Below are 27459 nucleotides of genomic sequence, written 5' to 3'. Positions count from 1 at the left end.
TTTTCATGTCAAATTTGACCATGAAAACTCTAGATTTAGAGTTTTCATGATCGAATTTGACCTTTAAAACCCAAATTCAAGCCAATTTCGGGGTTTTGTTGGTGAAATTCAAGGTATGTATTTTTTCTTACTTATTTTTGGTTTTTGAGATTTTTTTTTAATTTTATGGTGATGTGTGGTTGAATTGCAATGGCGGTGTACTAGTGGGTGGTTTGTGTCAGGAATATGCGGTGGTGGTGGGTGGTTTGTGTTCGGGTAATTGTGGTGTAGATCTATGCTTAGGGTTTGTCAATGGCGGTGGTCTTTTGGTTATGTTTGTGGGTGGCGGTGGTCTTAGGTGGGTTTAAGTCAGGCCGCTAGGGCTAAGGGGTTAGGGTGGGGTGGGTTAATTTGGTGAGAGAGGTGAGTTTGGTTAGGGTTCAGTCAGGGTTTGGGTTAGGGTTTGGGTTTTTTAGGTGGGTGGATCTGGGTATGGGTTTGGTGGGGTTTTGGTTAAGGTTCGGTCAGGGTTTAGGTTAGATGGGACTGGTTTAGGGTTCAATGGTGGTCTTAGGTGGGTTTAGAGATAGGGTGGGGAGAATGGCGGTCTGATGGTTTGGGCTTAGGATTAGGGTTAGTTCAGGGCTGGTGGAGTGGTGGGGATCTGATGTGGGAGGTAGTGGCGGTGGTGGTCTGATGTCGGGGTTAGGGTTAGTTAGGGGTTGTTGGTGGTGATACGATGTGTCGGTGGTGGTACGACGCATTTTTTTTTTAATTTCATTGAAGCATTTTTCGACGGAATTTCCATCGGAAATCTCTGACGGAATTGCGTCCTTCGAAAATTTCCGACAGACTTTTCCGGTGCCGAAAATCCTCTTCCGACGAAAGAATTCCGTTGGAAAACGTTATTTTTCCGTCGGAAATAGGCTGTTTTCTAGTAGTGTCATATTTCATGGCTGCGACAGCCCACCACCAACCCTAAAATGCTCCACCTGCAACCACTCCCTCTATGTCCCCTCTCCATTACCACAACCACCCCTTCTTTGTCTCCCCCTCCACCACAACAACCTTCGTACCATAAAACACGAAAACCAAAAATACCCCAAAACACACCACGTAAACCCCACCACCGTACCATAAAACACCCCCATGCCACGAACCCCCCATCCACAAAAATGCAGCCATGAAAAGTCTACGGGGGTAGGCAATTGTAGTTACGGTGGTGTAGGGGTAGTGATTAGGAGGATAGAAAATTAAAGGCATTAATTTTTTTTAGAGAATAAGGGGGCGGTGGTTTCATAGAGGGAAGAATAGGGGTGTTTGTGGCAATAGGGAGGACGAAAAGAGAGAAGGAGATGGAGAGTTTGGGTTGGTCTGGAATTAGTTAATCCATGGCAGAGGATAGATAAAGAGGGGGCAAGGGGAATAGAGAGAAAGAGAGAGAGGTGAAGTATGAAGGGAGAATTTGTGTTGGCTTGAGATTTGTTCATCCAGAAAGCGGAGAGAGGAAGAGAGGTGAATTTGGAAAGTGGGTTATAATTTATTTTTTTTTTGAAACAAATCAATTCATTAATAAAAAGTTATTCCATCTACAAATGAAATCTAAATTAACAAATACATAAAATTGAATCAAATTAGGGTTTCCTTCATCAAAACTACGATCGTTGAAAAGATCTTGCACTGTGGTAAATCTCTCGCTGGAATATACAACCTTTTCGGAGAGACGGTCTAACGATTTGTTGTAGCCGTAACGATGATTTTCATCTGATTCGCTTGAACGCATTTGAAAACTTGACAATCGTTGCGATCCCGAACAAATCTTTACTAATGAACTGATAGTAGTGCAAAAGATGATTACCTTTTTTATAAACCCTTACACACAAACAAATTAAACCCTAAACATAAACAAACAAATAAACTAACAAAAACTAACGACTCCACCATAGGTGGGTTATAAAGTTAACCACAGTTGATAAAAGTTAAATTTAAATGATTTTTTTTTAACCAAAAAAGGTCCATAAGGTTACATTTGAGAAAATTTATAAATATAGGACTACCATTGATAGTTAAAAAAAAAAAAAAAAAAGAAAAGAAAGTTGGCTACCATTGGTAATAAGCAAAAAAAAAGGGTTATCATTGAGAATTTCCCTCAATAATATAAAGGAAAAATTCATGGGAATAATCCCACCTTTGGGTCATTCTTTTTTAATAATCCCACCTTTGAGATATTATTTAATAATCTGACCTTTATCCCCCATTTTCTTTTATTGGTCCCAACCGGTCATGCAACCTGTTATAACAAGTTACATGACACATGGCGGCCTGTAATTGGTCTAAAAAAAATTTTAAAAAATCAATTAAAAAAAGCCTTTAAAAAAAATCCAACCACCCACGAAACCACCCCATTCAACCCCAGCCACCAACAAAACCACCTAAACCCGACCATCGTAGCCACCCACAAAACTCCCCAAATCCGACCACTCCACCCCCTTCCTCTCCCAAATCCAACCACCTCACCCCCTTTCCTTGTCAAATCCGACCACCCCACCTTCTTACCCTCTAAAATCCAACCACCCATCCCCTTCCCCTCCCAAATCAGACAACCCCACCCCCTTCCCCTCTGAAATCCGACCACCCCACCCCTTTTTGATTTACCCTTCGACCTTCGACCTTCGTCCTTGATGGTTTCATCAGAAATGGCGGTTCGTGGTGGCTGGGAATTTGCAGAGAGAGAAGAAGAGAGAGAATGAAGGAGAAGGGGGCTGGGGGTTCGTGGTGGCTGGGTTCGGGGTGGGTTTTAGGGTGGTGGTTATGGTGGGGATAGGGCTGAGTTCAGATGGGGGTTTGGGGTGGTGGTAATGGTAGGGGTGGCTGGGTTCTGGGTGGGGAGTTTATTTTTTTCTAAATTTTTTTTGTTTTTTTACTAATTATGTAATGACACGTGTCAATTAATCTTTTAAAAAAAAATTTACCTACTTAATCGGTTGCAGGTAAAATGGGACCAATAAAAAAGAATGAGGGGGTAAAGGTCATATTATTAAATAATATCTCAAAGGTGGGATTTTTAAAAAAGAATGGCCCAAAGATGGGATTATTCCCATGAATTTTTGCTAATATAAAAATGAAGTAATCAATAATTTGTTCTATTTACACTCAAAATACAATGTCTAAGAAGATGGGAAGAAGAATTATACTACTTGAGTAAGACAGGGGGATTCTATATTTTAAGCGAGAAATTCATGAACAATCAAATTTATTTATTTTTTAATATTCCTATCAATAATTTAATAAGTGAAATTGTATTTTTTATTATTCTATTCAGGTTTTTTCATTTTTTCTTATTTAAGTTAACCATTTTTTGTTTAAATTAAGATTATGCACATTATCTTTTTTTCAAAATTATACACAAGTCGCTTTCTCATAAAATATTTTCCTACCTTAATGCTTTAATGACATCATCTTAATTTGTTTAAGCTTAGCTACTTTGAGAATTTCCCATTTTTTATTGATTTGAAAATTGTTTCAAATAAATGCTTTCATAGACTACTATACAATCAACTCGTTATTTGTTAGAAGCTAAAATAATTTTGACCATCATATTAATTAATGATCTCTCCCTACTCTTCTTGATGCCCCTTTCTCTTCCCTCTGTCATTTGTTCGCAACACATATTAATACCTCACATCCTCTCTTCCCCTTCTCTCAATTCAATTACAATTTCGATTTTCATTTTTTATTTTATTTTCCTTAACTGTAAATTAATTTTATATCTAATTCTAATCTTTATATACCATGTAATGCAACAGAATATAAATCTAGGGGTGTTCAAAAATTGGTCCATACCGAAAAAAATGGACCGGACTAGACCAAATTAATCGGTCCGGTCTCTTAGTCGAGAAATTTATTTATTTTTGGTTATTCGGTCCGGTTCAACACACTATTAAAATCAGTCTTGGACCGGACCGTTTCTGCTTAAAATTAGACATAAAACCTTTAATAATGATTAAGATTATCCTTAACAAGCTTGGAAAACTTTAGTCATAAGAGCTTTTTTGTACTAAACTTACAAAAATAGACGTTAAAATATTGTTTTTCCTTTTTTTTTTCGAGTTTTTCATAAATTATTTAAAATTTAGGAATTTTTTTTTATAAAAATTGTAAAATTGGTCCAAACCAGTCCAGTCCGGGTTTTGGACCAATTTTTCGGTCCAGTCCGGGTTCGATCCTAGCTTAATCACTCCGGTCTTTGATTCTTGAAATTCAATTTTTCGATTTTCAGTCAGGTCCTGTGTTTGACCGATGAACAGCCCTATATAAATCTATACACCTTAAAAACAGTAAGAACTTTGCTACTGTGCTTAGTAACAGTAACCGTTGTGCTATTACCTTTAAGCCCCCAACATTAATGAATTGCCGTAATTGCCCTTTTGCCTTTTCCCCTGTAGTCGGTGCTTTTTCCCCATTTTCTGCTCCACTAATCATTTATGGCGTTGGTGCTTAGACCACTATCAGCAGTGAGGGAAAAAAAAAACTCCTCAATCTCTCTCTACCCACTTTCTCACTCCTCCAACCCAATTTCCCTCATCAAATGATTTTTTCACCACACCAATGAGGAAAAAAAAAACTCCTCAATCTCTCTCTACCCACTTTCTCACTCCTCCACTATACCCCACCATAATACACATCATCTTTTTATTTTATCTTTATTTTGAAATATTGTTTATACTACATACTTAATTTTCCAATACAATTAAAATATGTAAAAATAATTTATTTTTTAATTACGTTTAAAAATAATTTAATAAAAATATGTAAAAATATTTTTTTTTTTGTAAGAAATAAGTATAATAATAAGAAGAAGAAGAAATTGAGAGAATATGTTAATTTCTCTAATTTATGAGATTTTTTTAAATTATATCAAAATATATCAAAATGCATGTCTATTTATAGAGAAAAAAATTTTATGACCGTTGGTGTATTTTTTTTTTTTTTAAATATTTACAAAATATAACCATTGTAAAAAAGGTACAAAAATTCTGATTGGCTGAAGCACTGACACGTGTCACCCTCCCATTGGCTGGGCTGACGCGCGTCAGTGCCAGCCATTTAATTTATTTTTTTTTGCTTCGTGTACTGTTCATTGCTACCAGAAAAAAAAAAGAAAATGTATTGCTTGTGGGCCCCACGCGTGCACTGTTCATTTAGAAAAACCCTCAACTCTTGAGGGTTTTTTTTTTCCCTCACGGTTGAGGGTTTTTTCCCTCACTGCCGTGGTGCTCGGTTTTTTTTTTACACCCTTATTTTTACTCGTGAGGGTTTTTTTCCTCACTGCTGGTAGTGCTCTTAGAGGCGTGATGGACCACTACCCGGTACGGAGACGTGTGTAAAATTGAATCCGTTAATTTGTCATAAAAGTTGCCACAGTAACTCAAAGCTGTTACTGACTGTAAAATTGAATCTCTCTCCTCTCTTTAGAAGTCACTGCTGTAAAAAAGGCATCTCCTTTTTCTCTCTCTAAAGAAATACGACGATAAATTGAAAAGGCTGCTACCAGTAGAAGTAAATGGGAGAACATCCCTTACTACCCACTCGGGGCATGACTGAATTGGCCTCGTAAAGTAACCCAGTTCACCATATCTTGGCTCATAGCCAATACCTCCAATCCACTGGGCATTTGAAGACCAACAAATTGCTTCCTGTGTGCATGATGTTAAAACAAAGTATTCGTTAAACAACGTTCCTTATTGAAAACTTACCAACTTACCATGAGCATCAGAGAAGTAAGTGCCGATTCCTTATTCTTCAACTTCCTTGTTCGTTTTCTTTTTGGCTTACAGGCTTGGGGTTGCTCGGCAATGGCTTCATTCACCTGAGATATGTCCTGTAATGTGTCCTGTACAACATATAAAAATGGTTTCCTGTTTAACATGGTGCACAGGACATAAAATAACCTTAGTGCTGAGGGCATACCTGAGTGTTAATTGGAGCATCTTTCTGCTGTTTTTTATTACCCGATCTCTTACCACCTTTCTCTATACTGATTATTTGTCTGTGTGGTTTCTTCCTTGAAATGGGATCCCCAACTGATATTTTTGGCACAGCAATGGGAGGACCATCATTGACCGAACTACTGACATTTTGTGAAACAATATGACCATCATCATGCTTTAATATAGTGCGCTTTTGGGATCTTGCTTTCCGATTCCTGCTTCTATATGTTAATCTTATTCAATTTCTCAGCACATAAAGTTCGTGAATGTACTCCTTTTTTTTTTTTTTTTTTTTTTTTTTTTTTGCCTGGATTATTTGTGTTTGTTAATTTCAATTTTGATGAATTTTGTGAGTTTAATCAGCGAATAGATTTTCATTTTAGTTTATGGGACCTTCAAATTTCATAAGTATTAGAAAAACAACAAATGAAGGGTTGTGTCTGATTATTAATTGATTGGTTTGCTAGAACGATGATGACAAAGTCGGAAATCAATGAGTTGCTGCCATGTCAGAGGTGTTCGGACTTTTACTGATCTGAACTGGAATATGGATTGGTACCAACGGTTCAGGAAGTGAGTTTGATGGTGGTCGTTCTGCTTCTCAGAATTTTGCTGGTGGTGAGGAAAGTGTTAGTGTTACTCTCCCTTGATTATAGCTCTGTTAGTTGTTTTTTTGGGGCATGTTTAGAGAGTGTTTTTATCTTTTCTGCTTATTTGTGTATGATTTTGAGAATTTTATGATGTTTGTGTCATATGTTAATGCTTGATTAAGGTATGAGCTATTTTGGGATGATTATCCACCTTTTGGGCAAATTGAAGAGCAAGTGAGCGATTTGCTTATCCTGAATTGCCTATTAAATTGTTGGGTTGTGGGGTTGTTTCTGGTGCTGATTGCATTGGGCAACTGTTCTCATTTATCCTTTGTCTTCTTCTCGCTCATACCTTGCCAAAGTTGGGGCATCTGAATTATTGTATGCTTTGCCTTTTCCCCTTTTTTTAGGTAGAGTGTTGCTTTAGTACATGTATCAAAGTGTTTTAAAACATCATTTTTATGTTGGTTTGTATGTATTTGGGAGGGATGTCTATGTGTAAAGATTTGTCTATGTCCAAGTATCAGCTTTTTAACTACAATGCATCATAGCATTGGTCCAAAGCAAGTGTTAATTGTCCACAACTTCTTGTTATTGTCTGAATATTTAGTCAAATGCTATTAAGAGTCACAAGCTGCATGTAGCTACTCTTGTCAACTCCTGTTTGAAAAGTGAAAAAAAAAAAAAAAAAAACTGCATTAAACCTCACTCATTCTTATCTTCACAGGTCTCACCCCCTCATATTTACAGTCAATTGCTGAACTGTCATCTTTTTCCATACTCTACCACCAATATAAATGCATAATTCTCTATTTCTTGTAATTTTGCAGGTTGTAAATGTATTTTTGTTTTTAATTTGTTATGGTGGATTGAATTGATTTTTTGCTGTTGCCCTCTTCAGGTCCAACTATAGTCAATGTTGGTATTACCGGGCTCCTGGGAATCAAGGGTTTTTCTTGGTTATCTCTTACTCCTTAAATTTGGTTTGGGTTTTGTATTTTAATGCTTGTTTTTCTATCAAATGCATGCATTGTTGTATTAGTTGTTATTTTTGGACATTAGCTAAATCTTAATTATAGAATAAACTTGATCATATTCTAAATTCAAACAATAAACCAGAAAAGGGCGCAAACAAATAATCCAAATCAAATTAAATGAGGCTTGCCCATGGCATTACAGTTAATATTTAAGAAAATCAAGAGGATGTGAAAGAAAGAGCTAGCAAATTTCCTCTACTCTACAAGCTCGCCAGCAAGGAGCCCTACCATCGCAGCCGGTGCAACCCACAGATCACGTGAATGCAATTACCCTGAGAAGTGGTTCAAGATACGATGGGCCTTCTATGCCCAAAGATGATGAACCTATCATTACAAATATTACTAATCCTGATTCTGTTATGCCAAATATTGTTGTTACCAGCCCTGCAGGGCTCCAGGGTAAAACTAATATTTCTGATGATACATCGCAGGGTATAACTCCAAAGAAGGATAAAAATCAAGACAAGAGTAGAGATGTAAAGAAACCAGTTATCAAACTACCATTTCCTAACAGACATCTTAAGAGTAAGCTAGATAAGCAGTTCGGTAAGTTTCAGGAGGTTGTCAAGAATCTGCAGGTAACGGTTCCTTTCACAGAATTAATTACTTAAGTTCCTGCATATTCTAAATTTATGAAAGAAATCTTGACCAGAAAGAGATATATTAGTGAGGTAGAGACAATTGCTTTTACTGAAGAATGTAGTGCTATATTATAGAATAAATCTCCACCTAAGCTAAAAGATCCGGGTAGTTTTTCTATTCCTTGTCATATTGGTAATCTGATGATCGATAAAGCTTTATGTGATTTGGGTGCTAGTGTATATGTTATGCCATTATCTGTGAGCTCTAAATTGAATATGGGTAATTTAAAAGCTATCAATATTACTCTGCAAATGGCTGATTGTTCTCTTAAATATCCTTTAGGTGTTTTAGAAGATGTTCTTGTTAGAGTAGGTAAATTTTATATACCTGTTGATTTTTTTGTCCTTGGTATGGAGGAAGATTTGCAAATTCCGATTATTTTGGGTAGACCATTTCTTCATACTGCAGGGGCAATAATAGATGTGAAGAGTGGTAAACTTACATTATGTGTAGGGGATGAAAAAATTATTTTTAATCTACATGATGCCCCTAAAAGCCCTATGTTGGAAGAAAAGTGCTATAGCATTGATGTGGTGGATGTAAATAATTTTTCTAATAAGCGCCAAGCTCTCGTTAGAGATCCCTTGGAGGCGGTATTTTGTGTCACATCTTCCACAGGAAAAACCACTACATGGAAGGATGAAGTGGATGCTATAGAAAGGGCTCTAAATTGTGTAGGGCTTGGGTTTGAAGATGAACAAGTGGAGAAAAAGGAGCAACTTAAAGAAAATCAAACTCCAAGTACTGTAGCGCGCCCGACCGGGCGAGAACCCGCCCGTCCGGGCGCGGGAGGAAGTCCGTATACGGAGTCTTGTGTTCAAACCTAGTTAAAGATACAATTTTTTTAAAAAAAAAAAAAAAAATGGTTCCAGAGAGAAATTGTTTCCTTGTTGCTTTATTCAGTTAATGGCTTATCAGTGCAAGTTGACAACGTACCAATGAATTAATGACACAATAATCTAATTCAAAATTAAAGAAGAAAGTTAGTTGACTACAAGTCTTGAAGTCTACAACTGTCTAAAAAAAAAAGTTAGCTGACTATAGTTCAACATATACGTAGTAATATACAACGGAGTACGTATTTGATGTTTTTTTTTTAAAAATCGCAATGTGAGAAATGGATGATTTTTAAGAGGTGAAAGATTCAAGAAATAGTTAAAAAATAAAATGGACTTAATAAAAAGGAAAATTGTTCCATGTACCATTGAGGTTTTAAAAAATACACCGTATATCCCTAAAAACTTCTAAATGCACCATGTATTCTTGAGGTTTGTAAAAACTCGCACCAAATACCCTTAGACTCACAGTATATGTTGATTTTTGTAAACTTGAGACCCTCTAAGCATCAAATTAAATTCTATTAAACTATTATAGTTTAATGCTACTATAACGCTAAACCATTTAATTGTAAAGTGAACTTAATTAATAAAGCAAATTCTAACACCCAAATGTTTAGGATTTAGAATGATCGACGGAGTTTAAAATTTGATATAATTTATGCTTTTAGGTGGTTTTACTGCATAAATAATATAAAGTACTAAAAGTGAGTCAGTTGTGGGCATGATATTAGTTTGATAAGTCAATGATATGTGCATTTGTTAGAGGATTAGGGTATTTGGTGCATTTATTTACAAATCTCAGGGTACATGATGCATTTGAAAGTTATTAAGGATACACAATGCGTTTTTTTAAACCTAGATTGGGTCTAGACTTAGGTCTGGGTTTGGATTTAGGTCTGGGTCTGGACTCAGACTTGGGTCTGGTTTAGAGTCAGGCTCTAGGTTCGGGTCTACGCCTGACTCAGGCTTAGGTCCGGGTTTAGACTTGGGTCTGGGTTAGGGTCTAGGCCTGATGCTGCCGACTAGAAGGCGCGCAGGTATTAGACTTCTCGACCCATCTTGCTTCTTGTGGTTTTGAAATAAGTATGTTTAATACAAGTAATAATTTTTTTAATACTCTGACAAAGTCTTGTATTGGATGTCACAATTGTTGTGAGAGTGGAGTGACTTAATGAGTCATACTTATCTGTTTTTTTACCTTATTATTAAACAAATCGAATTCAATCTGTTTTAATTTGTTGAACTCGATACTCTTGTTCGTTCAATTGCTATGCTAAAAGGCAAATAGTTATACTATCTAAAGTGTTGATGCAGAAACCCCTGTGTTCATATTAGCAATCCTAGGAGACAGCCTCTTTGTAATTTTTGTACTGAAATACTACTAGTGCAAAATGCAATATATTAAAGATAGATGATTGAAGTCTTTATTTTTATTTTTTTTTAAAGAAAAGGAAATATATTAAAACTTAATAAACCACAAAGAGTTTGAGAGATGCTACCATAGTAACTCCAACAACCAAGCCAAAATAGCGTTTAATCAAAGCCATAAAACAAATCCAAACCAAAATACATAGAAGAGACAAACTAAGATCAAGTTTTTCCTTCCACCAAACGAGAATACTAGTTGATGCTGTCCAGAATATCATTCTCATAAGCTTCCTTTGCGCAATTAGGAATTGTGTCATGCCCCACAATATCCCCATCCAAACGCAATGCCATTCTTGCTAATTGGTGAGCCACTTCATTAGCCTCTCTATGAACATAGCTGAATTCGAACTTGCAAGCCCCTTTGAGCACCTCTCCAATGTCCCTTAGGATGGCAGCGAGTTCATGAGTTCCGCATTTCCCCAAGTCTTCCAGAGTGAGCATTTGTTTCGATCGTCACCTTCTTGTAATGAGCATTGATTGCCATTATCATACCCCCTTTGATTGCTAAGAGTTCGGCTTCATCCCCGCGATTTCTAGCTTTAATCTTCCATGAGCTTCCTCCTAGCCAATTGCCATCACTTGCTCTCATAACAGCTCCTGCTCCTGCAATTTCATTGCTCTTAGCTTCCATGCTCCGTCCACATTTAGTTTAGCAGAGCCTCAGGCTGGGCAATTCCCATTTGGTGTCCTCTCTACACCTGGCTACTTCCTTTCCTTTGCCCTGAAAGACAGCAATAGTAGCCACAAGATCGACCATATACCCGTTAAACAAGGTGATACGGTGCACAATGGCAAGCTGAAAAACAGCTTGGTTTCTAATTCTCCATATATGCCAAATAGCTACTGCATACATTGTTTTCTAGATTATAGTGAATCCAATCGATCCAATTGGTATTATAAAAAGAGTGATAATTAAAGCCTTTGTCTAGCTTATTTCCTTTCAAAATTCTAGACCACAAGATCTTGGAGTTCACACAGTCCCTAAATAGGTGAAGATGGGTTTCACTATCAAGCTCACATCGAGTACAAATGGGATTGAAATGGGGAATATTAACCCGAAGCAATGAGGCAGTAGGAAGAATTTGGTGACAGGCATTCCAATTTCCAAAGCAACATTTTATATTTATAGGGGTAGCTAATATGCCATAATTTACTCCAATTTTAAGGAGGGAAATAAGGGTGGGGAGAAAATTGGGAAAATAATATGTATGCACTTTTGATGGTGAGCTGACCGTTGGTTTCTAACCCCTAACAAATTGAGTCTTCAGCTTCTGCAATCGAAGGGAGAGGGATGCTTTCAATGAGGTTACAAATATGCTCCGGAATGATGTGTTTAACTCTCCTAAGATCCCACCTACCCGGAATAGGTTTGTCAATAATCTGATAAAGTGGTTTGACTGGTTTCTCTCCTACACAATGATGGTACCAAAGACAAATGTCCTCCCCATAACCCACTCTATATGAGATTCCTTTTAAAAGAAGCTCCTTGCCTTTAAGGATGTCTTTCCAAAGAGACGAATCAGAAGGGTTAGGAATTGAAGGCACTACAGGCCTTGAGTGGGATCCAGTGGAGGATGATTCTGATACTGAAATCACACTGCCAAAAAGGATGGCTGAAGAGAAGAAGGAGACAGACGAGAGCACTGTCAAACAAGGGCAACTCAGAAGGCACCATCACCATTGTCTGAGTCTTTGTCTGCTAGAGCTGCGTATGCCTTTATGCGAGGGCCTACTGTCGATAGAGTTGATGAATGGAAGCGCAGGTGTTTATTATTATATTTCCACATGTGCAGCCCGTTTTGTGGTGATTCATATGAACAGCAGTCCGTTACATGGAAAAATATTTTTGTATTTCTTCCCCTTCTAAATTTCTTGCTCCCTTTGCATGATCTTTGTTTAATTCTCTCTCTTAGATTTTTCAATTTACTTTCTCTTTGTAAATTTTTGGGTGCTCTCTTTACTTGGTGGTCTTTTGTTTTAGGTGAAACTTGACTGACTTAGTTCACCCAATCAACAGAGGTTTTTTTTTTTTTTTTTTTTTTTAAAAAAACCTATCAACAGAGGTTAGTATAGAGGTTTGAGTAGATTAAGTAATAATTTTTTTTTTTCGTGAACTATTATAGTTGTGCAAAATGTATATTTAATTTTCTAAATTAGGGTTTACTATGTGTCGAAAAATGCGGCTTAATGTTCGGAATTAGGGTTTATTAGATTGTAATGGTAGATGCATGGGTGCAAAATTGGGATTGATGGTTTGCAGATTTTGATAAGGATTCACTCTTCGATCCTAATTTTACATGTTAATTATTTATTATTCATTAAATTTAAAATTGAAGTTGAATGTGTTAAGAAGTTAGAATTTTCTAGAATCTTGAAAGCATGTCAATAATGGAATAATTTTTCTACCAGTGGCGTTTAAATTATAGGCATTTTGGAAAGTTCTACATGTTTTATGCATTTCAATGGACCTTATGGTATAGTACTATCGATTATATATTTGTTCTGTAATTGTTATCTTTTACACTATTTGTAAGATGTGGAGTTTTTTATAGGCCAGCTTAATTTAATCTATGACCTCTTTTTAGATTTGGTTTTATACAACATTTAACCATGAGTTTGGTCTCTATAGTCATTGTTTGTCGTGGCTTTGCTTCGTTGACCTAAATTATTGAAGTGAAAAGATTATGTCTTTTTTATTCAATTAGAACTTCAACTGGCTGACAGGCTGCATTCTTTTTAATTGAAGATCATTATGGTACAATGAATTTCTTATCACTAGACAAACTTCATCATAGTTGAGGTGTATGGTTAAGTTTAAGTGTGACTACACAAGTTTTGACAGACCCACATTTAAAAGTCAAGGGTTATTTGTAACAAGAAAGTCTTTTATGATACTATGAAGATATATTATATTATAAAGGTTGGAATTTAAACTTAAGAGTACTTTGTAGCTGTCTGATACCCTCCTAATGGCTTACATTTTGGCCCAAAGTCAAGCAAATTGCTAATGTGTCAAGCTTGCTAACTCGTTTTTCTTTTTAGGCCCCATCCTATATTTTCCCTCCAAATTCACCCCGTTTCTTTTTTATGTACTTATGTACCAACAAGTATAGGTTAAACATGCATTACGACTTCGTCTTCATTGATTCATACTTCACCCGTCATAATAATCGCAATATTTTCCTTTTTATGTACTGTTTCATATTAATTACAGTACTTCTTTATTTTGGTAAGGACATTTTATTACTTCTCTCTCCTACTAACTCCACTTTCACACATGTTTTATTATTTCTCTTTCATATTACATTATTTTTTTATTGTGTCTCTCTCATATCAACCCCACTTATATATTGAAGTCTTCGAGCTTATTCTATATTTTTCTTAAACTAAGTGAACTCCCTATTTGTTACGATTATTACGAAACAGAGGGAGTATATATCCAACTAAAACTGACCTTTACGTGATTTTATCTATAAAAAAAAAAAAAAAAAGAAAGGAGTCAAGCTAGCTAAATGGCTAATCTGTTCTCCAGTAGATATTATTCCAGCAGAAAGGAGTCCAACATATTAAGTAATTGGGTATTCACTACTTCTAGAGACTGAGCCCATAAAATAGGGTTTTGGGCCGGAAAAACGAGAGGGGTTGAAAGGGTTATAATGAAAAGGAGGATAACATTCATGCACAAAAGATTGACTGTAATACTCATTTAGTATATGCCATATGATAAGTCTAGATTAGAACACAAACTGGCATCATTATCATCAAAGGTGGGACTACAAATGCTAGCAATGATGTTGGTTCGGTGTAACTTTGTAAAATTGAGACTGAAATCATTGTTTTTATGTATACATATGTTTGATCAACAAGTTTTCTTTTTATCTATACAAGACGGGTTGTTTATCTATAGTTTATTGAAATAATAAGTATTATGAATTGCTACTTGGCCTAAAGCGATCTCTAGCTAGCGTAATTCGTTGCTAAGTAGGGTTTTAGGAAAGTCATAACACACTATAGGGATCGCCTAATCTAACCCCTAATCCTAAGTGACTACCCACAAGTAAACATATTAGCTACTCTAAACACAAACATAAAATACTAATTAAATGGGTAAAGACTATTTAACTAAGATGAATACATGAAGAGCATCACTGGGAAAGGAGAAGAGAACGTCGAACAAACAACATAGATAAACATGGGGGGAATGAAAATCATAAAAATGAAAGCAATCTATGTTATGCAAATTCATGGAAAAACAACATAATGTACTCCTACTCTACCCTTACATTTTGCACTTGTAGAAATTAAATTAAAGTTCTTGAGATGAACTATCATCTCCAAGTTGAATTACTCACAAACAGGGGGGGACGGGGCTGGTAGAGGTCTGACCTCCTCTGTCCGGCCTCCTCTGCCCAGATTTGCAGCCCATGTTTTAAATGTTATAGCCTCTCTTAAATTATTATATACAAGCTACGACACACATGCTACGCTTGTACAATATACGAAACTATTATTTTACTCATAATATTGTTATTGTAGGTTTTTTCGAAAATCAATATTTACATAAAACATTAAATTGAAGTTTTAAATTAGAGATCGTAAAAAAAAAAAATAAATAAATAAATAAATTAAACAATAACAAATTTACTCCACTTCTTTATCCTTAACCTTAAAAATATGGTTGCTGAGTTCTTTTGTGTAAAAGATTCAAGAATATAGAGTACACATCTATAGTATTACTACGTATACAGGTAGATGTACATTTTTTTTTCTTTTTAATAGATGTAACGTTTTTTTCTTTTCTTTGTAACATGATTGTAGAGTAAATATCTATAGTAATACTACGTATATCGGTAGATGTACATTTTTTTTTTTAATAGATGTAAAGTTTTTTTTTTCTTTGTAACATAGATGAACGTGATATATGATGACTATATGAGTATTAATATTCCTTTTTTTAATTAAAAAAAAATGTAAGGTTATCTTTCAACAATGTTAAATGTGGTTCCTTTCAATAAGAAAAAAAAATTTAAAAATAATGTAAACGTGGGTAATTTATGGGTAGTACTTTTTAATGAAAAGTAGATAATTTTGGTTTGTGGGTAGTTTGTTGGTTTGTTTTAATTTTTTTGTCCATAAGAAAACAGATAATTTAATCTCTTTCTTGTTTTTATTCTACTGAATACCATAATTTTATCCTTTTCAACGGTTATAAGATTTACATGCTAATGTGGGTGGATGTGAGCTTTTTTTTGTTTAAAAAATTATTTATATATTTTATTATTGAGTATATAGCAATTAAGTAGTTTTTTTTTTCTTTTTTTTTTTATAAATTATGTATAAACCGTCATTGATTTATAATTTTACTTTCAATAGTATGATTAACATGATTTTTTTTTTGTTTGGAAAAAAAATCTACTGTAAATCATGAACTGTTTATTTGTGAGCCGTTATAAACCTTTCTTTTCAAAACAAAAAATAGTGAATAAGTAATTTTGTAAATTGAGAAGGACATTTTGGGAAAAGGCAAATTTATCAACCAAGATGCTCTTTCTCTTTATATAGTACAAAGTACTATAGATCTATAGTAATATAGGGCGATAAATTCTACTTTATCAAAATACCCCTTTTATCTTTTATTTTCTCTTAAAAAAACAAATTACCATCCTAATTTTTTTTTAATATAACTTCCATCTTTACAAAAAAAAAAAAAAAAACAAAAAAAAAAACATCCTTTTTATTTAAGTCATATCCTACTATTAGCCTCCATGACTTCATCAATTTTAAACCAACTAATAAAGATTTCTTTTGCTTTAAAATAAAAATAAAAAATAAATAAAGATTTCTTATATTGCACACGCAATGTGTGTATGTCTTCTACCTTGTATTATTAAAGACACATAATTTTTAGTAAACAAGGCTTGTCATGTTGGTTGAGAAATGAAGCAATTTTGCGAGGGAGCTGGGTTTGATTCTTAAACGTGGGATTTTGGTAGTATACATAGGAAAAAAAATAGCTGAAAATTTTAGTGTTGTATCTTTGATTTACGATTTTGGTACGTGAAAAATCGTATAGTAAAATTTAAAATAAAATATTAGTATATTTTAATTTTTTCAATTATCTATTGTCTAACAAGTCCGACATCTAAGACTTGAAAATTCTAGCTTCGCCCCTGTTCACAAACTTTGAGTAAATATATGTGGACATACGTACTTCATTCCGTTTATATCATGCCCTTGTGCATTCTAAAATTACTTTGGTTGATCATACTTTAATTTTGTTTCCGGATGGAATCTTCTTTCATATACACCATGTAAGTCTCCAAGAGTATACCTACAAGATCAAAATCCTAAAAATACTACAAAACAAACTAAAGTACATGGAAGATTTATAATTATTGAATTTACTTGAGACTATTAATAAGGTGAATCGTGCTTAATTTATACTCCCTATACACTCATAAAATTAGGGGTATAAATACCAATGATTAGTAAGTTCAATCAGGTGCAATAAAATCTAATTAATCGCATCCAGTTAAGTCCAATCAAACCCTTTGATTAGATCATTTTGAATGATATAGTAACTTATACTCCCTCTACACTCATAAAATATCATATTTGAATTTTGCTAAATTTTATGTTTAAATTTTGGAGAACATGTAAATCAGATAAAGAGAGGAAATTGGTTGTTGGTTGCAATGGCGATATTATTACGCCTGTTAAATTTTAGCAGCATATACTTTCTCTATTTAATAAATAATATTGTAACATGGGCAATTAATGTTTTTTTTCAAAGCACGATAAACCTTTAATGTCTTTAATAATATATACAATGGTAAAAAATTATAAAAATATTATTCAAGTACATACATCATTGATCGAGAAAATTCTAATAGGACTCCAACCTAAATGTATAAATCACAATATGTGATCGAAAAAGAGTGCATAATAATATCAAAAGTACAAAAGTTGTAATATTTGTAAAACAAGAGAATCGAAATTGTAAAACTTGTTTGGAAATAACCTGATGAACAAAAGAGTGTTAATATTATTAACAGATCAAGGGAGAAGTATTAATGTATTATAAAGGTACATATTTGTATACGAAGTATTCAGCTAGAATTTATAGCATCATATCGTACTTAAATATCATACATTGCTCTTTCAATCGCCTTGTAAATATGGGCAATGGTCATACACTAAAAAAAATTGTTTGTAATATTTGCTAAAATAAAGATTGGTTGTAATTTTCAAGGTGTTTGTACTTTTGAATTTTGACATATAAGTTTGTGGCTTCAATCCAATTGGAGCTTACAAGGTGAATGTGTGTGATGTTAGTCCCCCACCACAAATTATCTCATCGTTTTTTCTTCATGATGAAACACAAAAAGTACACTAGCTAGATATTATATGTGTATGCACTTCAATTGTAACACTTTAATTTGTAAGATAGTACAATGTCCCATTTCACCCCATTAATATCCCTAGTCGACATACAATTTTGATCATAAAAATTACTATTTTTTAATTTTCTTTATATATACACTAATCTTCAAGGATAAGTAGATTATTTAGTGGGTTGGATTTCATTATTACTACCTTAAGCAAGAACAAGAATTGAGTTTGAGTGGGATTAAATGAACCCATATCCATGAGAATGAGTAGTGGATGGGAATTGATTGAATATTATTTGGTGGTTGTTGTTGTCGTCGTCAGTCAATTTCTTTTAAGTTGCTTAATCTTCAATTGGAGGATAATAATAACCAAAAAGATAATCCGATAATTCATAGCAAGATATTGATATCATGTTGTATCCATGCCACTGGAGCACCTATGTGTCCTTTGATGGAAATTTGTTGGGCGTACTAAATCCTTCTCATGGATGGACGATAAAGAGAGGTAGTCTATTCATTATCAAAGCATGCATGCTGAGCTAGTAACAAGTCTAATTAAACCAAGTTTCAGTGTGTGGTCCATTTATGTAATATTTCCCAGTATCAACGAAACAATTGAGTATCAAAACAACTGTATTGTGTAACCCAATTTAAATTCGATACTAACAAGTTATTTGTCACCTCTCTAAGATTTAATTCTTTTAAGCGGATCTGGACTGAACTGAACTAAATTGAAGTTAATTAAATTGAACTGAAAAATTAGTCCAAAAGAACATGGTCTAACTGTAGTAACGATGAAGTAGAAACAACCTAATTGGTTGATGAACTATCCAAACCAATGTACATGATTAGTTACCTAAGGGATTGAATGAAACTACCCTCCACGTACAATAAGGTAAATACAGTAATATTTGATTAAAATAACAGTAGTCATTCATTGATTCATAGAATAACTGCACTGACAAATATTATATAGTCTGAGAATTCTAGACCATAATCTCTGAAAAATTCCAGTATCTCACATACATTTGTAAGCAAAATAGATGAGTTGAAGAAAAGGAGACAGACAACCTAGGAAAATTCAGTGCTAATGCTAAACAAACGGCTGCTTCTTTTTCCCTAGGAGCTAACAGGCATATTCTTGTCATTTCACCCACAAACAGATATGACGTACCATGTATTAAAACTATATATTATACTCATATTTATAATTATAATAATATAATTGCTAAGCATGCTTTTAATTGCCGCCCTAATAAGCTAACCAAGGTAGAACACGTTGTTATTAGTTTATCAATTATTTGGTATTTTGTGCAGTCAAGCACGTCTCTTTTTGCATGTGGTTATCAGGAAGCACAAGAAAATGTGACACCAAAAATGGAGGAATCATTTTGGAGTTATTATTTTATTTATGTGTTCTTAGTCATAGTCTCATTTCATATGAATGATATGATATGATTTGATTAAAACAGTCCACTTATACTATATTATAGCAACAAAATTTGACAAACTATATATAATTGTAAGGATTAAGTTCAACTTGGGCTCCAATTATATTGATTGTGTTGTTGAACCTCTTGAATCTATTATTGATTAATGTATGTCATGTATTGGGATGGAGTAGTCAAAATAATCTCATCTTTTCTACAAGTGGCAAGCGATATATTTGCTTACTAGTTCCTGATCCTTTCCATTTATGTTATTCTCTCTATTTTTTTTTCCTCGATGGATGTAATCTTTTGATTCAGATGAGTCGGTTAGTGTAAGATGTTGAGCCTATGAACAAACCCACATATGAGTGAAAGTCTTATTCAACATTGAAAGAGTGTAAAGTAAAAGTGAATACTGGGATGTGTATCTCACATTGCCATATGATTTTGAGATGAAATCTCCTTGATGAACTTATGGTACAAATGCTCAAGTTGGGTTTAGTTGTGATCTGCACCAATAATATAGACAACTCGCATGTAAGGGGAAGTGTTGAGGCCATCAACAAACCCACATGTGAGTGAAAGTGTTGTTATACATCAAAAGAGTGTAAAATGTAAAAGTGAGTATTAGGATGTGTATTCCACATTGAAGAAGAGAAGATGTTGTGTTCGCTTAAAATATCCCAACTTTACCTCATTCGCCGCAAATAATCCCAACTTTGATTATTTTTTAATAATCTGAAATTCAACTTGATTTTGCTTGCAGTGGCCCCAAGTGACCGTAACCTGATAAAAAGGTTAAAAAAAAAAAAGGTTTAATGTACACATGTTACCTAGTGATTGGCCAAAAATAAAATAAATAAATAAAATTATTTTTTTAACTTTATTTTATTTTATATACTATATCAATTACGTGCTGACACATATTTGGTAACTTGTTATAACAAGTTAGATAACCGGTTGAGACCACCAGTTCGAAACAAATTTATGTTAAAATTTGGATTATTAAAAAAAATTAAAAGTTGAGATTATTTTCGATAAACGAGCGAAAGTAGGGATTATTATTTTGGGTGGGGTAATAAAAAAAAATTAGCCATGTCTAGTTAGTTGTTTGTTATTTGTATGGGTTGGTTTAATTTGACTAACTAATTTGATAAATTGGTTATATTATATATATATATTTTTTGTTTAGCCATAAGGGGGGATGATGAGAATCGATCCAATGATCCCCTGGAACCGGGAAGGAAACTCTGACCACTTGAGCTATCCTTCACTCTCATTGGTTATATTATGTTAGTTGTTGATACAAAAGTGTTAGATAAATAGTTGATAGTTACTCTATATATGTAAGTTGATCAAAAGAATATATATATTCAAATTAATTGTTAATTTGAGCAAACTTGTTATAAGGCAGTAAATTTGACCAACTTTAAGATAGAAGAGTTAGTTACCCCAATTACCACAAATATTTCTCACAAAAATCAACTCATATTGCTAGTTTTATTCAAAAATAGCTCTCTCAGACTCAAATCCTTCATTTCTTAACCCAATACTCACATTAGATCGAGGTTCATTTTGATCTTTTGCTTCAAACCTCTCCTATCCAAATACTCCCTTAAATTAAAGGGAGTATTGGACTACTCATGTTATGTTCTCCTTAATTACCTATTTTTATGAAATTAATCTAATAAGACTCTGCTTGTAACTTTTTTTTTTTAATTTTACATGTACATAATATTCAGCCAAATCATGATAAGATCATATCAAACAAACTTATTAATAATAATAATAATAATAATAATATAATAATCTATTAACTATTACTAAAACAGAGTATGTTGATGTCATCATTGCCTACATGTCGCTTTCTTAATAAAAAAAATTCCACCTAAATGCAAGGATGATGTCATCTTTTTTTTTTTTTTTTTTTGGGTATGTGGAGCTATCAATATATTTAACAATTTTAAAATTTAAATGTTGGAAGCTTCCACATTACAACTAAAACCTATCAATTTATCCTAGGATTTTTAAATATAATACTAATAAATTACCTCCTACATATATTTTTTTTAGGCCAAATGATCTCCTACATTAAAATATATATTAGGTGACGTTGAACCGATACTATTTCATAATTTTGATGAAAATCTAAAATTTTAAAATTACTCTTTTTTTTTTTTTTTTTTGTACAAGGTGCATAATTCTTATATAGATTTTATATAAACCGTGCATCGCACGAGTTCTAACCTAGTAATAATAATAATCCCTCATATGGATGTACAATTGTGGAAAACAAAAGAGCTTTAAGTTATTGATGATAAAAGCCTAATTACTACGGAGTAGATAATTCAAGTACTTAGTAACAAATACATACAATTGGTCAAAGTAGTAACAAAGTGAAAACTCAATATATAGTTACAACCCACAAACAAATGTCAAACAATATTTACAAACTTCTCAACACAAATTCTCCAAAAAGGCGGGTGTATATTAATTTATTGTAAAACGGGTTAAAGTTATGTTAAAAGTACTTAAAGTTACCCTTTATACAACAAAAGTTATTATTCTATTAATAAATTTTATCTTACAAAAAACTTATAATGTATTAGATTAATCATATTAGTTTTTATAGTATGTAATTACGTATCTATAAGAAATTACACATTTAAATAAAATTCAAATCAACGACATTACCCTTTAAGTGGTTAAAGTTACCATAAAAATAGTTAAAGTTATGCTCAAACAGACCGTTTTCAATAAAATTAATGTACACCCGTTGTATTCCTTTTTCAAAGTGATTGGAGGAATTTTAGTAACAACGACTTCACTTAACAACATGATTATATTCCCAACCACTCTATTAACTTAAGCAAGATGCTAATAAAAAGAACATTTCCAATTTAGTGAAAGAATTTGTTTGATAAGCAACTTAATGAGGTAAAATTAATTAATGAGAGTACACACACTTACTAAAAAGTGATTATTCCATTTATAGAACAAAAGAAACCAAAAGGAATACAATTTAATTTTAGAAGGAATTAAGAACAAGGCAATAGCACGTGACACAAACTTGTACAAAGTATACTTTTCCAACCTTGTTCAATAGAATTTTCTCCTTTCTCTCTCTCTTTATATAAATGGTTGTATATATGTAGCATTCAGTGCTATCACTGCTTTAACTGAGCTCAATCACCACCCCCAGATCTCAACCCCACCAGAAAAAAAAAAAAAACATGAAAACAGAAATTTTAAGTGATGATATTCATAATAATAGTGATAATAATAACATACAAGATCAAGAAAGTGAAGAACTAAGAAGAGGGCCTTGGACACTTGAAGAAGATAATTTGCTCATCCATTATGTTGCATGTCATGGTGAAGGTCGCTGGAATTTGTTGGCTAAATCAGCAGGTAATTTACGAAACACTATCGTTTATTGGGGTGTATATAGGACATTGATGCTGGCGGGATTTGATTTCAGGTCTTAGAGTATTGCTGCTAGAGTACCACAACTAAAGTAGCGCGGAACTATCATTTAGTTGATGAAATAACTCCAAAAGTTGTTATTGATTAAAGTAGAAATATGAAGTTAGATCAATACGTATCATAGTGTAATTTTTAATTTTGTCATGCATTTCTAAAATAACAGTTGTATGTATTAATTTAGGAAATGTTTTAACGGTTTATATGCAGATTTAAAGGCTACAAATATCATTCCCGTGAATCCGTGATTGTATGTTTATCTAATTTGTAATGAATTAATTAGAATATTCATTTTTTATTGCAGGATTAAAAAGAACTGGGAAAAGCTGTAGATTAAGATGGCTTAATTACTTGAAACCGGACATTAAGCGCGGTAATCTTAGTACACAAGAACAACTTTTAATCCTTGAACTTCACTCAAAATGGGGTAACAGGTAAGCTTTTTTCTTCAAGCATTGAAAATCAAATAAAGTTCCATATTACTCTGTTACTCATCATGACATGCATTGGAGTTTTGGCTCATAAAATGATTAGAAGCAATAATTAAAATGCTCGAAGGTGTAATTAGGCCTTAATTATGACTTCCTAATCCAATTCACTTTGCTTTGTGGGAAACAGTAATTAGTAAATTATTATAAACGCGATAATGGAGAAAGCGTTCCAATTATTTCAACTTCATTGTAGATGTCATCTAGCTTCGTTGTGAAAACAATGGTCAGTAGTGGTCCAATTTAGGATTAAATTTCATCTGCATTATTGACTTTTGTCAAACTTATCATTGATAATAATAAAATAATATAATTTTACTTTGCTATAATAGCTTTCTGACTAGGTTAAAAGGATAATCGTACATTATTGTTGCATTTTAGTTTTAAATACTAATGTAATCACCTTGTTAAAACATTAATGAATTAGATAGATTACTGATCTCACATGTCATATGCTAATTAGTTAAAACATTGTCAAACCCATTTATGGCCCTTAAAATAAGTGTACGTAGCAATATATGCATCATTTATATTTAAATAGTGTAACTCACTCACATCTGGGAATATATAAAACAGTAAACTGATGTGAAGATACCAACTCAATCCTCATATCTTGTGACTTGTGTTGCATGTCTATACTTTCTACATTGTTCCATAAACCTTTTAAGTTTTCTTTTTTAAGATTTGATTCACATAAAATCATGCACTTTTTTTTTGTTGTTGCACGTGGGTTGTAAGTGGGAAAATATGTCATTAAGGAATGACTCAACGGGGCAAGTTTGATAGGATGGAGGGAGTACTGCGTAGAAAGTAGTCTTTTGATGGGAAAAATGTCTTAGGCTCTTAGCCATAATCATGATAATAACATATGCCGCTATGTACATATATTTTATTCAATTTAATCATTTTTCTTTAATTTCCAAGATAAGCCATTAAGACGTTTTCCTTTCGAAAAGTTTCGACAATTACGACTTGTAACATTTCGGCAACTAAAGAAAAAACTTTGATGGTTATTGCTTTTACACCAAAAATGTACTCAAGTCAAGTACTCGAAAACATATATTGAGTGACCGAGACATTTAGTGGTCCAAATTCTTGATTTTTGTTATAATTTTATTTCATAGAGTGATTAGTCTTATTACAAATTTACAATGAACACAAGACAGAACGGTGAATTATCGTTAATTTGTGGATTATTTCTTGATAGATGGTCAAAAATAGCAGCACACTTGCCAGGAAGAACAGATAACGAGATAAAAAACTATTGGCGAACGAGGGTGCAAAAACAGGCTAGACAACTCAATATGGAGTCTAATAGCCAAAGTTTCATGGATGCAATTAGGTGTTTTTACATGCCTAGATTGGTGCAGAAAATCGAGCAGAATTCGACTGAACATACAACTCCGAATGCTGATCATTGTGATCACGTCGCGGCTTCTTCACACATTATACCATCATCAACCAAATTAGAGGACATGAACTTTGATAGCACTAAAGATACTTCAAGCTCAAACACCAGCCTTTCAAGTGTCCCGGAATTTCAAGACCAACCAACTAATAGTAAAGGCAGCTCCTCTGTTGTACTAGATGATATCCATTGTGTGAATAGTTGTAACTATGACATGGACTTGGGTTCCGGCTGCCACATGGATGGAAACGATTGGCTCGATAATGACATGGCAGGGGATGGCATGTGGGATTTGGATGAGTTGTGGCAGTTTAGGAAGTACGAAAAAGATGTGGGCATCTAAACATGAAAAAAAATGAGCCCTTTTTCCAAAATGAATCATATCCAGCCCCCTTTTTTTGACATAGGCTTCTGATAAGTATCTACTCCGTATTATGTACCTGCTAAAGTATATATTCGTGTTTTGTACGTAATATTTAACGTTTCTTTTAGGTAAGATACCCCTAAAGTAAGCTGGGTGAGAATCGAACCTTAACCTCCCACTTGCAACTCGACAGCTTGGCCAACCGCTCCAAGCTGCTTCTCAACGGAACATATACCAAGTATGTATGTAATAAGTAAGTTAATAGTAATATATATATATGATGTAATGTAATGTTGTTTTAGTTGTAGGTGCAGAAATAATCCATTTTTAGTGTGGTAAATTCTGTACCAAAAAAGTGTTGGTTAAGTTTAAAATAAGTATACTACTACATCTTTTTCTCTTGTACTGTTTGTGATGACTTTGAGAGCATTATCAACAGCATAATGAAATGAAATGCAAATTGACCACATTGTAAGTAGAAGATCAAAGGAGTAGTCAATTGATAGGAGTCATGACTAGATGATAATGACATACTTTGATAAATAAAAGTGTATGGATCAATGGTACAATTGTTGAATCATAGGAAAATGACATTTTACTGGCTGATTAAATCAGAGAAGAGGGAGGGGGGGCCTTTTAATATTCACATTGCAAGATAACCATAAATATGAATGGTTCTTTTCTATACTGTAAGAATGGCCAAACAAGCTAAAAAGCCCAACATAATTGGTTTATATAATATTTTATCTACTCTTTATTGATATAATAATTATACTTGTACTCCCTCTCTTTTCTTGTACTCTATTCGTTATCTCTTTTAACCTTATAGTAACGAAATTGTTTCCCCCCACAATACCAATTTATATAAGAGATTTTTTTTCATTGTGCAAACGAACATCAAATAATGGTTACACTTTATATTACCCTTCCTCCTTTTCATTTGCATCCATTGCATTTTCTTTTCAGTAGTCATACCAATTAATTATTAAGTGCATTTATTTCTTGGTGATTGGTTTTGCTCCTATCCCTCTGCCCTAATTATTTATCACAAGTCATTTTAGAATAATCGACATGGTTTGATGTTTAACATTATCACTATACTAAATTTAAATTGTTTTTACTACTAATATATTTTAAAAACAAATATTAAAATGCATTTAAATAGGTTAATATAAAGTGTTTATGATAAGAGATGTTATACAATTTTTTAATACTACCTCCATTTTCTCCCTCTTTTTCTTAACAACATGCAAAAAGCAATGATTAAGTTACAATGAAACAAAAGGAGTACATACAAATCAGTGAAAGTGATTGAGTTTAATAGGTCGATGTACATGATGGATAAAATGGTAGAGTTTTGATGATCATTGGCTCATTGCTAATGGTTGAACGAAGAAAGAAAGAAAAGTATATAGGTATAGAGTGAAATTGTCAATATGTTAATGAATTTTGTAAGGAGCATGAGGTGACTCGTGCTCTATTGCTCTGCCGTCTCCCCCTCTCCCACCATTTTTCTAAAAATTTAAATTTTTAATAAACAAATTAAATTTTATTTCATTTTGGTCACTTTGATATTATTAACTCCTGCATTGTTGTTAAAAAAAATACAAAGTATGTCCTTTTCTTCTCATCTTATTTCCACTTATTTAAAAATAATAATAAAAAAAAAAAGTTCACACAAGGTTTGATAATTTAAGGCCGGACTTATAAGAGATACTCAATTTCAATTTATGAATAAAATAAGTTTTAATATGATTTAATAATTTCAAATAATTTATCATGCATTGAATATACTACGATGCGCGTTTTCTAGAAAATCTTGTGTTTATCCTTTATGCACATAGAGGGAATAGTTATTATACATTTATACTCTTGTAATACAAACATACTAGTGAAATTTAATTAACTGATTTTCCTTTCTTCTGATTTTATTAATTTGATGAAGCTTGAATATAGTTCTATTTAAACTTGTGTACTTGCATTAACTTTCTACGAAACAGCCTCTTCCATTGTCAAAGAAAAAACTTCCATATGTCGCGGCATATAGGATGCTTATTTGTTTTGATAGCAAGATTGGATATTGAAATGACTTTTTTTATTTGTTAGGTGAAGAAGAGTCAACATATTTTCAAGAATGACTAAAAGTATTCTAAATTCAAATTTGATCTAATTAGACCTTTAGAAGTACTCCGTAGAAAAAACATTTTATAGGTAAAGAAAGAACTTTCCAGCCTTATAATGCTAGCCTAGTGGTAAAGGAAAAAATTTCCAAACATAAGGGGGGACACTTTCCTTATTCTTACCCCCACTGTTAAAACGTTTAGCCCGATAACCTGAATCAGATTGATGTATAAAAGATTTTAAATTGGTTTGACAATCATTCTTACCCA

General features: G+C 33.2%; 1 protein-coding gene and 1 long non-coding RNA gene across 2 annotated transcripts; both read left to right on the top strand.

Annotated features, from left to right (window-relative positions):
• The first annotated feature begins 5137 nt into the window (after nucleotides 1-5137).
• On the top strand, nucleotides 5138-13279 carry LOC110715568. The gene is made up of 3 exons (XR_002510327.1): nucleotides 5138-5759; nucleotides 6437-7518; nucleotides 8028-13279. It is a non-coding gene; the product is annotated as an uncharacterized LOC110715568 (long non-coding RNA).
• Nucleotides 13280-22223: 8944 nt separating this feature from the next.
• On the top strand, nucleotides 22224-25470 carry LOC110715558 (transcription factor MYB62). Its single transcript, XM_021894147.1, has 3 exons — nucleotides 22224-22737; nucleotides 23114-23243; nucleotides 24505-25470. Exons 1-3 carry the CDS (start codon nucleotides 22560-22562, stop codon nucleotides 25046-25048), a joined length of 852 nt encoding a protein of 283 aa, XP_021749839.1. The 5' UTR covers nucleotides 22224-22559; the 3' UTR covers nucleotides 25049-25470.
• Nucleotides 25471-27459: the final 1989 nt, after the last annotated feature.

Source organism: Chenopodium quinoa, unplaced genomic scaffold, assembly GCF_001683475.1.
Source record: "Chenopodium quinoa cultivar QQ74 unplaced genomic scaffold, ASM168347v1, whole genome shotgun sequence".
Classification (NCBI taxonomy): Eukaryota; Viridiplantae; Streptophyta; class Magnoliopsida; order Caryophyllales; family Amaranthaceae; genus Chenopodium; species Chenopodium quinoa.
This window is presented reverse-complemented; position numbering and strand designations above follow the sequence as displayed.

Bases quoted from the DNA above. Each gene is read 5' to 3' on its own strand.
- LOC110715558 (XM_021894147.1), top strand. From the start codon at position 22,560: ATGAAAACAGAAATTTTAAGTGATGATATTCATAATAATAGTGATAAT. The intron at 22,738-23,113 runs GTAATTTACGAA...TTTTTATTGCAG, and splicing joins TTTGTTGGCTAAATCAGCAG to GATTAAAAAGAACTGGGAAA. The intron at 23,244-24,504 runs GTAAGCTTTTTT...ATTTCTTGATAG, and splicing joins CACTCAAAATGGGGTAACAG to ATGGTCAAAAATAGCAGCAC.